This window comes from Numida meleagris, chromosome Z (genome assembly GCF_002078875.1).
Source record: "Numida meleagris isolate 19003 breed g44 Domestic line chromosome Z, NumMel1.0, whole genome shotgun sequence".
Lineage (NCBI taxonomy): Eukaryota > Metazoa > Chordata > Aves > Galliformes > Numididae > Numida > Numida meleagris.
The window spans coordinates 2,083,048-2,100,280 of record NC_034438.1 but is presented as its reverse complement, the minus strand read 5'-3'; the positions used below and the strand labels follow the sequence as shown (position 1 = coordinate 2,100,280).

Here is a 17,233-nt window from a genome sequence, read left to right as displayed (position 1 = left end):
CTCTAGATTTAAGGGGAGAAAGAATAAAATAAAATAGCCCCAACAGAACATATTTCAGATGGTGTTCTGTTTCGCTTGTTTTACTGGCCTGAATTTTAGATGCCGCGTAAATCAATAATGCAAAGGAATAATATCATGGAAAAATTTATTTTTTATGTTCATTCGGCAGCTTGTCTATCTTTTATTCATCCACACGTTTAAATCATAGTAGAGCATCTTATTTGCTATAAGTGGGAGAAGAAAAACTCTTTTACAAGTACGTTAGAGGCTTTTAATGACTGTGATGGATACTAACTATTTCCTCTATACTTGGGAAGGCAAGTACTCCATTTAAAACAAGAGGAAATATCAAGCCAAGAAGAAAATTAAATTGAAATGGGTACATATGGCTGTACAAGAGTCAAGCAAAAGCAAAATAAAACAGCATGAACTTCCTGAAGCTATTAAAAGTATTAGTCTTCTTTGAACTCTATTAAAGAAGAAAAAAAGAAGAAAAAAAAGAAGTAACTCAAGTAACTCAATTTCAAACTACATCTATTTATGAAGGAACAGTCCCAAATCCCCTCAACTAGGAGACTGATCAGAAAGTCAGATGTGCACTTCTGATTTCATATCTCAAACATCTCTCCTGATTTCCTTCAAACCTTTCAGCAAGTTTCTGGCCCAACATCACAGAAAAAAATGTTAGTTAGATGTGTCTATCTGTGGCATGCTTATGAAAATAAATATTCAGCACTGTGCTTTTAAAGGAAGACCGAAGAAAAATCCTCATTAGCATCCATCTCAATCTACAGGCAAATCATCAGATCACTGACTGGAGTTTTCAGACTTTATCCAGGAGGTTAAACAACCGAAGCGAAGTTTTAAAGCAATCAGGTTTTAACCTTAGCATTCATCTGAAGGAGTTTATTTCCCTCTTAGGGAATTTCTACCACTGAAACCTGCTCTGATTTGTTAAATTCCTTGCAGTTGTTAAAAATGTTTGCACACTTCTGTGTGTCTGGGGAACAAACTATTTCAGGAGAAAATATTTAGCTTGGGGATCAAGAGCAGCACAAAGAAAAATTAATGTCCTTCGAAAGCGTAACCTCAGTGTACAAAGAAACATAACTATAGGTATTCAAAATAGCCAGACAGGTATTAATTAGAGCATTATTGTCCTGTCCATTCAGATAGACATTTCTATTATAAATCTTATCTTGAAATTCAACATAGCTCCGCTTTCTCAGCTTTTTTTTTTGTGCTTGGTTGAAATACGGCACAGCACGCCTCATATCAAATTTCATACGTTTGAATGGAAGAACTGTATATTTTTTACATTGCTTGTTCAACTTTAATCTGTTAATCATTTCAAAGATCAAACTTATAAATGCCTTCATGTTCCAACAACTTCCGATGATTATTAATTTCTAACCAAATTCATGTTTCCCAACTCCAGGTTAGAATAGCGGATGTGTAGTCACAGGATGCAGAGATTAAAATACCTCTCTCTTCAAAAAAAATCTCAAACCACAAGGAGAAATCAAAGCATGAGAACTGCTGGCACATGACCTATATCAGCTCAGCTCCATGTTGTAGGTACAGGACGAGCCGAGGTCTTACCTTGATGCCCACGTTGACACAGTCTGCATCCAGGATGTTGAGGATTCGTGAGGTGAGACCATCGCCTTTGTCTCTGGCCAGCCAGCATTTACAGACAAAGTTGTACATGACACCTTTGGTGGGCACAACGATGGTGAGCTCTTCCACCAGCCAGCAACTCTCAGGGGTGGCACCGTCATGTCCCACCTACGAGAGTCACAGAGAAAACACATGCTGGTTAACAGGAATTTCTTAGAGGAGAGGTGTGAATTGCTATCTTTGGTCACTGATGAGCGCTGACTGTGTACACTTTCTCACAAACCACTTCCCCAGTGGAACAGATGAGCTGTGAAACCATTTGTGCCATTTCTGCTCAACAGGCAACACAGCGATGTGCATGGTAGCTGATTTGGGCAGGGAACCTTGGGTCACCTGCTGCCTCTCATGAAGGAAGGCAGGATGATGATATCCCCAAATGTAAGCAAAGAGGCAGTGAAGTAGGTGGAATGCACTGACCTACACAAAAACACCCACCCTCTTACTACTTCTGCCCCATTGACAGTGGTCAATGACAGTGGTCAACCCGCTGCTAACCTCTGGAGACACATTTCTCCATCTTTCCAAACCCTTCAGTTGCTGTAGCAACACTTAAAAGTGACAATCCAAAGCTTCATAGCCAAGATGAAAAATGCATCTAGGGAAACACCTACATGTATTATTCAAGCACTTCTTGCCTCACAAATCCATAGCTCCTTAAGTTAAGTATGTGTATCAGGCTGCTTTTATTTCCTTAAATTGTATAAGCTCTGTGTTTGTATAGAGGAGCCAACAGATGGAGCTTATATCTGTAGCTAGTTGATTTTCAAAGACCACCTCCTCCATGTGTTAGAGCAGTCCATCCCATCCTGAAGAACAGGAAAGCACACAAGAGTGGCAGGAGCTTCACAAGGACCTGCACGTGTCCCTCTTTCAGGATGCAGGAAATTCATCTTAACTTCCATGCAGACTTACAGGGGCGATTATCTATCTTAGTTGCTGTAAGAAATTCTTTCAATCACTCCAATGAACTATCTGTTCATGAAAGGTTGGATAAAAGACCTACCTACAGCTCATTATTTTCAGAGAAATTGTTGTTGATAACATTACTGGGAAAATGAGGTCTTCAGTTTTCATTAAAAGAAAATATTACGATACTTAGGGTTGCTCAGGAAACAGTTTTTAATAACAAGTTCATCTAGGGTAATGTATCTATCATATCTTTTTTTGCCCCAAAACAAGTAATCTTTTTTATCCATCTCAGCTATCACTGCTATTAGGAGCATTATTACTATACTAATGCCTATGCAGCTGCAGAAAATTAGAGTTAACCACCAGGGAAATTTCAAGTATACAATGGACTCATTAATTCTCAGATTCCAGGGGTGTGAGGTGAATGGGAATATAGCACTTTCCCATTCCCTCTCTGCCAGCATGGCGGCCCTTTTCCACACCCACTGCTCTGAGATCCGGGCAACACCTCTTCATACCTGTTGCAGAATGGTGTGGGTGAGGTGGTGAGGAAGGTTCACATCAATGGTTTGGCTGGAAGGAAGAGATCACTAAAATCTGCTGCTCTTTGAGCTTAATTACAGCCATCTCCTCACACATCATTCCAAGGCACGGCTAAGCCCCATATTTTCACAGCAACACTTAACTCCCTTTGGTATCAGTGATGGGGCAGAACAAGGTATCCTGGACTCTCGGTGCCCTGGAGAACTTGCATGCAGGCAAATTTCCATGGTCCCCAAGAATAATTTCGTAAAGTCTGGAACAAATTCATTCAGTGCCAAGTCATCCTTATGGCTGGATTTGTAGAGCAGAGCACTAGAGTTGATCAGCTCATTTCTGAATTTGTATTTTAATCTGATAAGAATAAATGGCTGAGACCATCTTTCAGTTCCAAGCAACGCTTTATATTGGCCATGCCAATGAAGTGAGTGATCTGAAGCCATGTCCACCAGCAGTGTAGACTGGACGTACATACCAATATCAAGACAATTTGTTTGGGCTGAGATGTTTGAACAAGTTGGAGAGAGAGCATTTCAGTGGCAGGCAGATCCATGGTCTGCTTTGAAAATCTTTTTAATTCATTCCTGGTGTGTCTGGGGAACTGATGGGTACTTCACACCACCACGACTAAGGCACCATTTACACCGAGCAGCACACAAACACAACCAGGGAAAGATAATATGAAGGTAGATAGAAGGGAAAAGTGCCAAAATATGGGTTTTCCTGCTAGTTCTGGAAGGTGTTGAGAATGTTAGGAAGACTTTGTGGTCTTCCAGGACCAGGCCTGTATTCAGTGAGGAACTGGACTTGTAACATTTCTATCTCCTTGGCTTTACTGTGTGCCTTTAAACCAGGACTGGTTTAAAAATACGCAGGTCAGTGCAGGACTTCTTAGAACGCACATCTCTGCAGCAGCAGCAATCTAGGCAGAAAGAAGCTTTTGTTCATCAAAAGAAGAAATACTAATACTGATTCTAAGAACACACTGTGAAGTATGTGTACCCAATAATTCCTATTACGCACTTTCACGTCAGCATGTCTATTAAAGTATAGCAGTAGCAAATATTATTTGCTAAAATTATTTGCTATAAACTGTAAACTTACAAGACAGGTACAAATTGGACCCTTTCAGATTGGTTCATGTTCCACTGCTTCTGCTTTCACAATAGTATGTTTGCTGCAGGAGAATAATGCCAGTCTAAAAGTGGCATCGTGCTGCATATCTTACAATCCTACTAAACCCTGCAGTCTGTTGCCTGGGTTATACAGAGGGCTTCTGGAAAAGAAATCCCCCTGCTAAGCTATTTGCACATGGTAACACATGCAGAACCTCTTGCCGTCTTCCAGAAGCAGCCAAATGCCAAAACTGAGAATGAATTTTTCCTCACTCTCCCCAAGCAGATAACTAGCAATTTTCTGCAATGGCCCCAAACACTGCAATTTTCTAGGAGGAAAATATGGGCTAGCTCCATGGCAACCGAGGTCTACTGGCACTTAGATGCCATCGCTGGGACGTGGGTGAACAAGAGTCCTTCCAACCACAGGGGACTGCAGGAAGGAAGGCACACAACCAGGTGCAGGCGACCTCCAGCCACAAGCCTGGGAGTTACAGACTAAAAGGGAAAAACAAAACAGAGGCAAGGCAGCAGACGGGTGGAATCAAGGAGATTAGCAGCGAAAGGGTGCAGAAGAGTACTATCCCTCTTCAAAGCAATGTCATTTGTTTTACTAACTCTGCTTTTCATTTGCAACATTTTCTCTTCTTTCCCATTTATAACACTTGTGAAATTATTTCTCTTCCCTTGCTTTCCTCTATTTCCAAGTGTCTGCTACTCTCTTCTACCCTCTGTCCCTTCCTCCCCACTCACTATCTGCTTACAAGCATATCCTCTTCCCCAGACAGCTCTCTCCCATCTCTGACACTGAGAGATTATGTAGCTTTTTGCTGCCTGTCTGAGCTGGGCTGACCAGGCTGCTTCCACATGCATGCAGTCTAGAAAACAAGAATTTCTAAACTTGCTTCTCCTTCCAAGTTTGAATGAGAGATGGCCAGACGGAAAATGCCTTTAACACCCATAATAACCATGCACTTGGAGTGAATTAAGAAAATGTCTTGATAATGAACTCAAAACTAGCATGGGCATTTCTCAACGTGCCAGAATCCACTGCCTGAACCAATACAAATGGGATTGCTTCAATCTATCAGCTACTGCAACGGGATGTGCAACTGCAAAGATTTTTAATTGGGATTTCTCTCTTTATATCTCTTTCACTCTTCTCTTTTTGAATACACAAGCACACACACCAAAAGGGATGTTTATTACAACTCAGGGCATGGTATAAAGAGAAAATAAATAAAATAAAATAAAATAAAATAAAATAAAATAAAATAAAATAAAATAAAATAAAATAAAATAAAATAAAACAAATAGGCTCATGACATCTTCTGATGCTCTACGTTTCAGCACTCAGGGGCTGGAGCAGGTGTTCAGGAGATGGATCTGCCATACAAAACATGAATGATACACAGCCACTCTCTGGAAGATTCATGTGAGGTTTAGGCTCAGTGATGGAGAGTCTATGCAAATTCTGTCTCCCTGAGCCACAGCAGAAAGGATGGCTCCTGCACTGATATCCATTTGTGCACGTTACTTACGAGCAATGATTAATTTTCTTCTCTAAGCCTGGGTCCTCCAAGCTTTGAAAACAATTTTCATGTTTAGCTGGGAAATTATACAAGATGTGTTTCTCACTGCAGGCAATTTATGAAACCCAACTGGAAGTGCTGTAGGAATTAAGTGAGAAAAAGACTGACGGAAGGATGCATCCTGGGAACCTGCACTGCAGCTGTCAATAACAAGGCCTGACTAAGAAAAAACAGTGCCAGAGACGGGACAAAACTGTGACACGCTACAGCTTCCCCATATTTCAACATAATCTTCTGCCTCCTGAGGATTTCAGTTTTGCCAGACATAAGGATCCTTATTTTCAGGGCTGGACGCACATGTAATCTCATTAGCACATCCCCAGCTACATTCATTTCAGACCCCAGTGCCCCTCCCTCACTAAGTGCCACAGGAACCCGTTTATTTCCTCGGCCATGAGTTCCAGGTGCCCCCCATGCCTGCACTGCGGTCACAAATTACCTCCACTTTTTTGATCTCCCCAACATCCAGGCCCCAAACAGAGAATTTCTCCACAGAGCCGTCTGCGAACTCATCTTTTCCTTCTGGGAGATCCAGCCACAGTCTCTCTGTCCGCACTTTCTGAGGACCCATGATGATGATGAACACTCGGCTGTCAGTGCTGGAGTCGTACTCTGTGCCCGTCGTGACGGTGATATGGTACGGGATTACTGCGGGATTAAACTGAGGTTTAATCATCAGAAACACCACACACATACACACGCACGTGAGATTTCATCCTACAAAAGAAGGTAGTTCGGCATGCTGAAGAGGTTCACATCGCTCTGAATTCATTAGGTACAACACCATGCTGTATGGGGCTACAAGCTGATGTGGAAAACTCCATTCACATACATATTTCAGACTGAATGCTGCAAGGGTTACATTCCCCAGACAGTCCTGCTGGCTCCAAGGAGGTTATATTGGCATAGCACCATCCAGGTTTCTCCCTGATAGGTGTCAGATAGGAGTCAGAACAGCAAAAGACTTGAAATCTTATTTACACAGAGAGATCTTCCTGAAGATGAGTCCAAGCACCTAAATCTTCAGTAGTCTATCAGACCACAGTGATCTCAAGCTCACCATTCAATAAAGGCAAATAAATCTGTGCTGACTCCAAGGTAAACCATCCCTGCCTGACTGTCCCAGTCCAGCTGCAAATGTTCTCTTGTCTGCTTTGTTCAAGGAGAGCTGTGATCTAGGGGGCAGCTCAGGGTTTCACGATCCCTTTGCAAATGCAGCCACACTCTTTGTATTAAAGGCAGTTCAGCCCATAATTTTATGCATTGCATAATAATATTGATTAAAGGAAAAACCTCCAGGCCAAAGTTTGGGACTTTTGTTTTTTTCCTTCTTTTTTTTCTCCCCCACTTCTGTTGTTTTCAAAAATGTTAGTTCGTCTGCTAAAAGGGAGGAAGTGCCAGACGGCTTTTCAAGTGCTTTCCAAAAGCTCATTTGGGTAGGCCAAGCGGATGGTGCAGAATGAGATGCTGGATGCTTGTTTGATTTCTCAGAACATTTGTGCAAGGCTCTCCAAGCCGTTCTGAAAAGACTCTGAGCTCTTAAACTTGCACTGCTGCAGACTCAAAGCTCAGCCTGGCTCATCATCACTTCTTCGTTTTTAATGAGGGTTCATAAGCCTTCACTCAGGCTTGGTTGGCTTTCAGATTGTCTGTGATTTACATCTAACTTTGCTTTATGAAAACTAAAAATATTTTTGGGTGGAGGTTGTTCTAGAAACTTACTGCAAGTTCAGAATGTGCGCAATACGAGGGAAGGCACAAACTCAGGCAAAGCAAATCTGTACTTACTTCTGGGCTGAGCAGAGCCCAAAGAGATTCACTCGGCCCCAATTTGAGGCATCTGTGCACCAGCACAAAATGAACTGATGATTAGGCAAAATTCATTCTCCATTTTATGGTATAATTTACATTTCAGTGTGCACATCAGCATAATGATCTGTTGATGCATTCTTCACAAAGTAACCACTGGAGCAGAAAAGGTTTAAGCGATGGGTTGAAAAGGACCTCAAAGATCATCGAGTTTCAGCCCCCTGCTGAGTGCAGGGTCACCAACCACTAGACCAGGCTGCCCAGAGCCACGTCCAGCCTGGCACTGAATGTCTGCAGGGACGGGGCATCCACAACCTCCTTGGGCAACATGTTCCAGTGCATCACCACCCTCTGTGTGAAAAACTTCCTCCTAATATCTAACCTAAACCTCCCCTGTCTCAGTTTAAAACCATTCCCCCTTGTCCTATTGCTATCCACCCCCGTGAACAATCGTTCCCCCTCCTGTTTATACGCTCCCTTCAAGTATTGGAAGGCCACAATGAGGTCTCCCCGAAGCCTTCTCTTCTCCAAACTAACCAAGCCCATTTCCCTCAACCTTTCTTCATAGGAGAGGTGCTCCAGCCCTCTGATCATCTTGGTGGCCTCCTCTGAACTTGTTCCAAGAGCTCCATGTCTTTCTTGTACTGGGAGCCCCAGGCCTGGACGCAGTACTGCAGATAGGGCCTCATAAGAGCTGAGTAGAGGGGGACAATCCCCTCCCTCTCCCTGCTGCCCACTCTTCTTTCAATGCAGTCCAGAACACAGTTGGCCTTCCGGGCTGCCAGCGCACACTGCTGGCTCATGTCCAGCTTCTCGTCCACCAGGACCCCCAAGTTCCTCTCTGCAGGGCTGCTCTCAAGGAGTTCTTTCCCCAGTTTGTGTAAATACCTGGGATTGCCCCAGCCCAAGTGCAGCACCCTGCATTTGGCCTTGTTGAACCTCATTAGGTTCTCGTGGGCCCACTTCTCCAGGCTGTCCGTGTCCCTCCGGATGGCTTCCCTTCCCTCCATGGATTGACTACACTGCTCAGCTTGGTGTCATCTGCAAACTTGCTGAGGGTGCACTCGATTCCATCGTCTATGTCACTGATAAAGATGCTGAAGAGCACCAGTCCCAAGACCGAGACTTGGGGGACACCACTCGTGACCAGCCTCCACCCTGACATAGAACCATTGATCACAGTCCTTTGGCTGCGAACATCCAACCAGTTCTTAATCCACCAATTTCATGAGAATATGTCAGGGGGTCCTGTTTAGATCAGCTTCAAAATGTTTCTTCCTTTATACTGTTTTATCCTGTGTTCCTCTGTTCAACAAACTTCACAGAACGATCAGCTTTTCCAGCTGATGCTGCATTGCTGAGCCAAAGTACTGGAAATACCTATATTAAATTTGAAGGCTATGAGAAATAATCAGGTCCTGTTTTAAACAATGGATACAGAAACATGGAGCAATGAGGCAGCAGGAAACACCGCTTGCTGTTCTTTCCTCCAAAAGCTGTGAGTGATCTCTAACGTGTTTATGTCCCTTCTCCGTTGACTCCTTTCTCTAGGACTCCATAGTCCTACTTCTTCAAATGCACAAAATGCAATGCCTGGGGAACGTAGCTATCACAGAAGAGCCTGGTGCCCACCACAGGTCCCACAGCCCTTCTCTCTTTGCTCCCTATGTCCCAAAGTTCCTCTGCAGAGCTTAGGTTGCTCAAGGGCACATGTTTCCTTTGCAAGGGGCTGTGTTCCATGAGGGATGTAGCACACTGTCCCTGGCAGTGTCTCCAGTCCAGGCTCAAGAAGTTTCCCTACCAACAGGACTTTTCCTATGCTCCATCCTCACATCACCTCAGAAGTAATCACCCATCTTGAGTATGGGAGAGTCAGAACTGGGCTCCTCAAACTGACGCTCCCTTTCCCAAGCAACTCCCAGCACCACTTCCTTAATCAACTAATTAACAGCTGGCTCTTTTTCCAGCTCAGGAAGCAGCTGTCTGACTCACACAGCCCATCTTATCCAACATTCCTTCAAGATGCATTTCCTTAATGAGGCCGTGTCACTGCATCAGGAACAGAGGTGCTGACAAGCTCCAGGACTCAGAGCAGAAGGACCACCCCGGCACAATGGAGGTGATGGGAACTATCCCAGCTCTGTTCATGGGAGGTTCTCTGCTGATGTTTTACCCATTATTTGTGAAATGACATGGCACGCCAGCACAGCAGATGTTATTCATTGTCTTACCACAGAAGTAATATCAGAAGGAACATGAGAATCACTTATTTTTCATTTGAGCACAGTTTGGGATTACAAAAGAATTGCCTCAAGACACATGGATTACAGTTGGGTTAAACAATGTGCAGCATTCTGTCTGCTTCACAGCTTGGAGACTTGGGATGTGCAGCCCAGATATCTCATCACAACAAGCTACTGAGCATCAGCTGGGATGCAGTAATCATTTGCCAGAGTTACTTTGGTCCACAGAATAAAACTTAAAATCAAGTCTTAAACTCTGAACCTAATCTACATCATTTTCTACTTGGCTCACTGTGGAAGTTTCAGGCAAATTCAGGCAATCCAGAGACATACGTTTAGATTCAGATTTGTTTTTGCCTCGAGATGCAGAGCCTAGTGATGAAGCTTCACATTAGATCCACCAACCTATTCTATCAGTTATTACAGCAGAAATCTCAGTCCAGATTTTCTGGAATCCCTGTCTTGGAGCAATCACATTTCCAGACCCTCCTACTCTGCCCAGTTATAAGACAATTCTCATTCTAGAAAATAACAAATACTTCTGAACCTTCCCACTGAAAGCTAGCTTTCTGAGAGCAGAAACTTATCTGTGCTCTTCCTCAGCTCTCTGTATCCCACTCTTCTCCCCACCCAACAGCACTGTGATGCAGCTCTGTTGCAAGGAGAAAAACTTCAGAGCTATAAAACAAATCACATTTAAATTCCTATTATACAAACACCCTGGTGATGAGGCACTACTAGCCTGATTCTGAGGTAGAAAGATGTCTTAAGCATAGCAAATAAAGTCTCAAGATATTGAAAGCCTCCTTTGTTAATTCAGATCTAATATGCTACATGAAACACCGTCTTGAGTAGGTCAAAGAGATAAAGGAGGAAAAAAGAGCTGATATCAGCAACAAAAGCTATATTAAGGAATCATGCGGAAAAGAGCCTCTTATAATCCAAGGGAGACTCTTCTGTTGATAACATGACTTGCCTCTAGCCCTCCCTTTGCATACTTTAAAGGATACTTCAAACAAAATTACACAAAACTTACATAAATTCCTCCCATCACTCCGTCAGTCTCCTCTATTCAGAGGGCACTGTTCCTTCTCCCAGCTCGGAAGTACTTTATGCAATGAAGTCATTGGTGGAAGAGGAGGAAGAGTGAGTGAGAATCTTCAGATCAGTGGCTTTTTTTTTTCCTGAAGAGACCTTATGGAGATGATGACGAGCATTTCCACATCTGATGGTGTGGATGCACTCACCTACCTTGAGGCATCTCAGGCACATGATTTTGTGTTGTAGTTGCCTATGGAAGTCCCTCGAACATTTTACCTCAACCAAGACAGAAGACATGTATCCTTGAATGACCACCTACCTAATGATATGGTCACACTGTCCAAAGAATCATAGAATCGAAGAACCATAGAATGACTTGGGTTGGAAGGGATCATCAAGCTCGAAACCCCGTGCCGCAGGCAGGGCCACCAACCTCTGTATCTAATACTAGACCAAAGCACCGTGCATTTTGGAGAACAGATATTTGCTGTTTTTGCCTCTCCTGGCCCTTCCCCAGGACAAATGCTTCTTCCCAAGGAGGGAAAGACAAAAGTACATGCATGCGTTCAGCCCAACACATTGCTCACTCACACAATCCTTCTTCTGCTGACTTGACCAAGCGGGATTTTTTCTCCTTTGGGTTTCCATTGCTATCCAGACTCGACAGGCTGACAGAGGACTCACTCAGGCTTCTCTGTTCACCGTCATAACTCTAATTAGAGAGGAGGGTAATGTGGTTCAGTGCTCACGACTTTGTCAGCTGTTCCTATGTACCTCTAAAAACAACATGACGAGAAAGCCCTGTAGCTCCCCAGGTAGCATTTTGCTCAGCATAGCTCAAAGAAATGTGACTTGTAATTTACTGCAGGTCATTTTTTTACCTTATTGTTGTAACCTTGACAGATCGTTATGGATGTGTGTTATAATAAAAGAAAATATAAAGGACCTAATAGACTTTAATGGCGTGTTGTGGTTCTTTTTCTGCTACCTGTGTGAGCAGTAACCAGAGAAAATTCAGGCAGATGGAGCAGAGCCAGATTTGCTTATCAGGGCACAGATTATGGTGTCAGAATAAATTACCTAGCATAGGTTAAAGACTCTGAGAGGTAGAGTACTACAAAACTGAATGATTTGAAACATCAGTTGTGTTAGAGCAGTTATTGCAGATGTGTACGTCACTTTCCAATGAACGTGGCCATCTTACCACATGGTAACATAATTTAAAAAAAGTTATTCATTTTTCCTCATTATGAAGGAATATGAGCAAGAGGGTAAGCAAGACCACAAGAATTCATAGCATTGTCTGCTGCAGTTTTATGAGGAGGCATATGGCAGTACTTATCCATGGTGTAACTCTTCTCCCATCCATTCTGCTATATTCCGGATGAGTCTGGTGCAATTTCATTGATAATTTTAGTTGTAGCTTTCAATTAAAATGTCACTATATTTTGCAAAGTGGTCTTCTTAAATAAAGAGGACTTATAATTAGCTGCTTTATTATGCCTCACTGTATAGAAGCAAGAGAGGTCTATTAATCTTGTTTGCTAATTTGAATTGGTGCATGAGCCCTGAATTCCAATTAGCCATATTAGCCCGATAAAGCAATAGAGAATACACAAGTAGAAAGGGCATTTCACTAAAAGACATTTGGTGCTTTGAATGGTAGCAGAAGACTTTTCATATTTATCATCAGTGGAAGGGGCTGAAATGATAAACTCATCCTGTAAGGATGAAGTTGAAGGACCCAGTATTTTCACTTGAGGACTTCAAACAGTGGGACGTGTAAGTTGTCCACTTTATGGGCACAGCAAGGAGAGCAGTGGGGAAATATACTCTACTGTACATTAGCAAGGCACTTTGACTCCTAGCTGAATAGTTTCACTTACAGACCTTGATCTTTCTATTGAGACTGCAAACTACAGAGCTAGTGATACCAGGCTGAGAGTGGCCATGCTTTGCGTGCTTGTCTGAAAGCCACAAATTCCATTTGGACAAGCTAAAAACCAAAGGTCCTTAACACATTACCATGGACTTCAATCAGATATTCAACCATTTTACTTTTATTCGTAGTAATTAGGTTGGGATCACAGCTTTAAGCTGTAACCGTACCTGTTCATAAAGTGTACGCTCTATCTTTTTATCCTCTTTCTTTTTGGAGAGCCAGCGTTCACAGAGGAACACGAACGATTCCTCTGTGGTCTCATCCAGGATCTCCACTTTTTCCAGGAACCAGTCAGGACTGAACATGCTATTGTCGTGGCGAATCTTGATCTTGTACAAAATGCCAAGGTCCACAGCCTGTATTGTAAACGTGTCCTCCTGCAGGGTGTTGAACAGCAGCGGCTTCTGTTAATGAGCTCTCAACAGATCATCTACCAAGCAAAAGCAAACAGGGACTGCACTGCACAATATGTGCTTAAATTCTGTAACAGGTATGATTAAAAGCTTTACAAGGTTTGTAGAGGCATTTCGGTGCATTAAAACTGTTCTGCAGGGGAGATTTTTGAGGCACTCTTCTGCTAGGGGGGCAGCTGCACAAAATATCACTTTTACAACTAGAATATTGAATACCTGGAATTTTACATCCTGATTTTTATATATAAGTAAAACAATTTTTTCTAATGCACTTAGATTTATACAGACTGTCCGGATAGGACAATCTTTGCCATCATTGTATCTGAGCATCATCATTTGAGGCTGTAAATATGATTTGTGGACCAACTGCCAGAAACCATTTATTGAGTTATTTTGACAAAAGCAGACACCATTTAGGATCCATTAATTCATCATGCTCTAAGGTAAATTTTAATATAAAGTACACATGTGCAAACCAGTTGCACAGAGGCTAGGGAAATGACAGATCTTAAATTTTGTGTACTCTCAAGCCTGCAATTAAAAATTCAGGGCAGTTTGTGAGGATCAAGCTTAAAATTGGTCTCTATCAGCAACTTCACAGAAACACTGACCCATTTGCTGCAGTGCCTATCGGTTGTATTAAACAGCTGACAATCCATGCAAAGTATTTTAAAGGGTAATGAACATAGTAAATTGAATCAATCAATTTATCCCTCATAGGAAAATTCATCCTGCAGAACATTCATGCACTTTGTAGGTTAAAGACTGCAAAACAACAAGTGTTATTAATCCATTGCGTTTGTACCTGTCCTCTTTCAAACTTGTTGAAGTTTGTTTCAGATTTGCTGAGTTTCCGCTCTCCAGTATCCCCAAGATCTCCATAGATATTTAGGAAAACATTAGCATCTGTTCCAGCACCGTAGATATCTCCAGTGAACACGCTGATTTTGTATGTGTGAACTGCAAAAGGAAATGGAGATGTGATTTCTGGCCAGATGAACTCTCACGGTGTACCATAGACACTGAATTTACCTAGGAAGGTGGTCCCAAACTTTCTGCTCATTCCCCAGCTCCTGGGGAGTTAAAATTCTATTTGCTTTGTCCTTCCAGGCATTCAGTAATGATCCCAAGGTGGTCACTTGACCAAAATGCTAACTTCTCTTTTCTCCCAGTTATCAATGCCAGTGTTGTCAATCCTTAATTCCCCATCTTCCATAAATAAACCCCAGGGATTCAGATGCGCAATTACCACTAGAGTTAATGGCATGTATCTCTGTAAATTCCCCAAGCAGAAAGAGAACAGGTTTCTGAATCCTTTTTTTCAGGCTGTATTTAATTTAGGAAGTGCTGGAGATGTATTAAATATCCTTTCTCTTTAGCTTGCTCAGTGGTTATCTAATAAGGTTCCATCAAATCTTTAACAATGTGCTTTAATAAATGTGTTAAATACTCCTGTTTCTATTTTGCTACTCTTTTCCAAATTGCATGGGGAAAACAAACTGAGAACATCCTCTCTAGGAAAACAATTAGGAACTGTGCAAGTCTCTAATTACCCTGGTGACATACAAGCTCTAGAGAATGCCTCATTGCAAATCTCAGGGCCATACAGATAAGAAAGAAGGACAAAGTCTCAGCTACGGAGACTTGCTTCATAGGTTGTTAATACTCTTCCTCATTCAAAAAGAGCATTAAAAATTGCCTGTAGTGTCTTTTCTTTCTGTTCCTAGCTTCCCCATTAGAACAGAGCCTATTCTGCTTTTTATTTCCACTGGTTTCTCTAAGAAATGCATCAAGAGTGTCAATTGAGATAATTCATTGGGTCAGGTGCAATGCCATGTTTTCTGGTTTGCCTCTTCACATTATGTTCTAAATTCGTATACAGAGCTATGGCCTTGTGTTTGAGAGATGACTGCCTCAACAAGGAATAAAGGAAGCAATGCATATAGACTAATCAGTTAGTTCATCCCTCTTTGTTCTTTGCTTGCCAGTTCTGGACATCTTCAGGATTTAAATGCAGTGTACTACCAAAGATGCCATCCTCGGAAAACCATAAATTAGATTTTCCATTGTTGTCATTTATTCTGCATTAATGCCCCAAATTAAACCCCATCCCTCATATTTTTTAGTTTAAACAGAAGTTCCCAGACTTAGTCCTAGCCTTAGCTGCTAGTCCTAGTCCCTAGCTCCCCCCAAAAAAACTTCAGGTTTCAAAAAATCTGTTCTGTAGGTTGTAAAATTTGTATTAAGGCTTTGGATTTAAGAAGAGAAAATGAATCACCAAGGTTATTTAGCACATGGTAATGAATGCAAGACAAAGTGATGTGGGTTAGTAGGTTAAACAATGTCATGAAGGCATCTAGCAAGCATGCTGCTTACTGAGAGTAAAACTGTCTTACTTTTCCACCAGAAAAACAAATCTCACATGAGCTAATAGGGGAAAAGCGCACACCTTTCTCTTCTCTAGGAACAGTGCAAAGGTTCCACTCCATGCAAAGCATCTCTAAAAGCTCCACTCAAAATATCTCTTCACTTCCCCTGTGGCAGTGGAGAAATACTTAACATTCATATAAATTCCACCTTGACAATAGTGTACTGTAAATACAAATCAGACAGAGAAAAGACACAGAAAGAGGAATGATTTCCTCTGTTGAATCATCATGTTACCAGATGGAAGAGCCAGGAAAGAAGATGGAAGCTGCATTCAATTTGCTCTACTCAGAGTGTAGGAAGGTTCACAACTTCTCTCAAGGGCAGAAGAGCTCAGTAAGAGGAAAGGAGATCCTAGAGTTGAGACAACAAGGCACACAGAGAAGAAAGGAGTTTGGGCTGAAACTTCTGAATCTGAATGCTTTATGAGACAGAATACGAGATAGAGCTGGATAAGTGCGCAGAAGCACTTGAATCATAGAATCACAGAATCACAGAATCATAGAGGTGGGAAGGGACATCTGGAGATCATTGAGTCCATTGAGAAAGAGATGAGGGTGACCGCCTAGAGCAAAATTTTTAGAAGATGTCCATATACACAAGGAGAACATCAGCAAAACCAACTCTGGGAGGAAAGAGGAGTAGGTATCAGGCTGACAAGGAAGGAAAAGATGGGGTGGAGGGCACAGGGAAGGCAAGGCTGGGAAAACAGCTTGAGATGTTTGCAGACCCTGGAAGACAAGGTCAAGATTTTGATTTGCTGTGCATCAAAAGTGAGGAGCAAACGAAGTTAGCATGGAAGGGTAGCTGCAACAGGCTTATAAACACCACAGGATCAGAGAATCACCAGGGTTGGAAAAGACATCCAAAATCATTTAGTCCATCCTTCCATCTTGCTACCAATATTACCCCACTAAACAATGTCCCTTAGTACCAAATCTAAATGTTTTTGGAACACCTCCAGGGATGGTGACTCAACCACCTCCCTGGGCAGCCCGTTCCAGTGCCTGACCACTCTTTTGGAGAAGAAATGGTACTATTGCACAGAAGTGCTTCAGGTGTAGCAGATGCCAGAGGATGGGAAGAAAAAGAAATGTGGACAGGTAGAGCCAGCAGTTTTACTTGAACCACACATCCAAAAATTTTTTTTTAAAAAAAAAAAACAAACAAAAACACCCACCCAGCTAAATAGATCCCTTCCTACTCCTACCATCGTATTACCTTCCAATGGGTCTTCAACCTCTTCTTCTATCTGCTTAAGTGTCCCGTCCTTCATGAGCTTTTCAGTAAAAATATCAGAAGGTACCAGTTCTCGGATAATCTCACCATCGTCTTCAGACTTTGCAAGCCATCTTTCACATGGAAACGTGATAGTTTCTGAACCCTGAAGTAAACAGGACAGAGAATCTCTTCAAAAGAAAGGGAACACATGTTCTCTTTGAAAACACTCTGTTGTGCAAGCAGGGATTTTTAATTCATGTATGTATGTGTGCGTATACACAGACCTGAAACAGTGTGCGTG

The 17,233-nt window shown here is 42.2% G+C and overlaps 1 protein-coding gene across 1 annotated transcript in view; it reads right to left on the bottom strand.

The window, feature by feature from the left end:
• The window catches only part of LOXHD1 (lipoxygenase homology domains 1), a 106,284-nt gene that overhangs the window by 32,060 nt on the left and 56,991 nt on the right, over positions 1-17,233 (bottom strand). Inside the window, exons 25-30 of the mRNA XM_021381571.1 lie at positions 16,933-17,095; positions 14,090-14,244; positions 13,039-13,248; positions 11,521-11,641; positions 6,276-6,484; positions 1,603-1,788 (exon numbers count right to left, since the gene is read on the bottom strand). Of these exons, the coding sequence (XP_021237246.1) occupies positions 1,603-1,788; positions 6,276-6,484; positions 11,521-11,641; positions 13,039-13,248; positions 14,090-14,244; positions 16,933-17,095 (1,044 nt within the window). The remainder of the gene's footprint in view (positions 1-1,602; positions 1,789-6,275; positions 6,485-11,520; positions 11,642-13,038; positions 13,249-14,089; positions 14,245-16,932; positions 17,096-17,233) is intronic.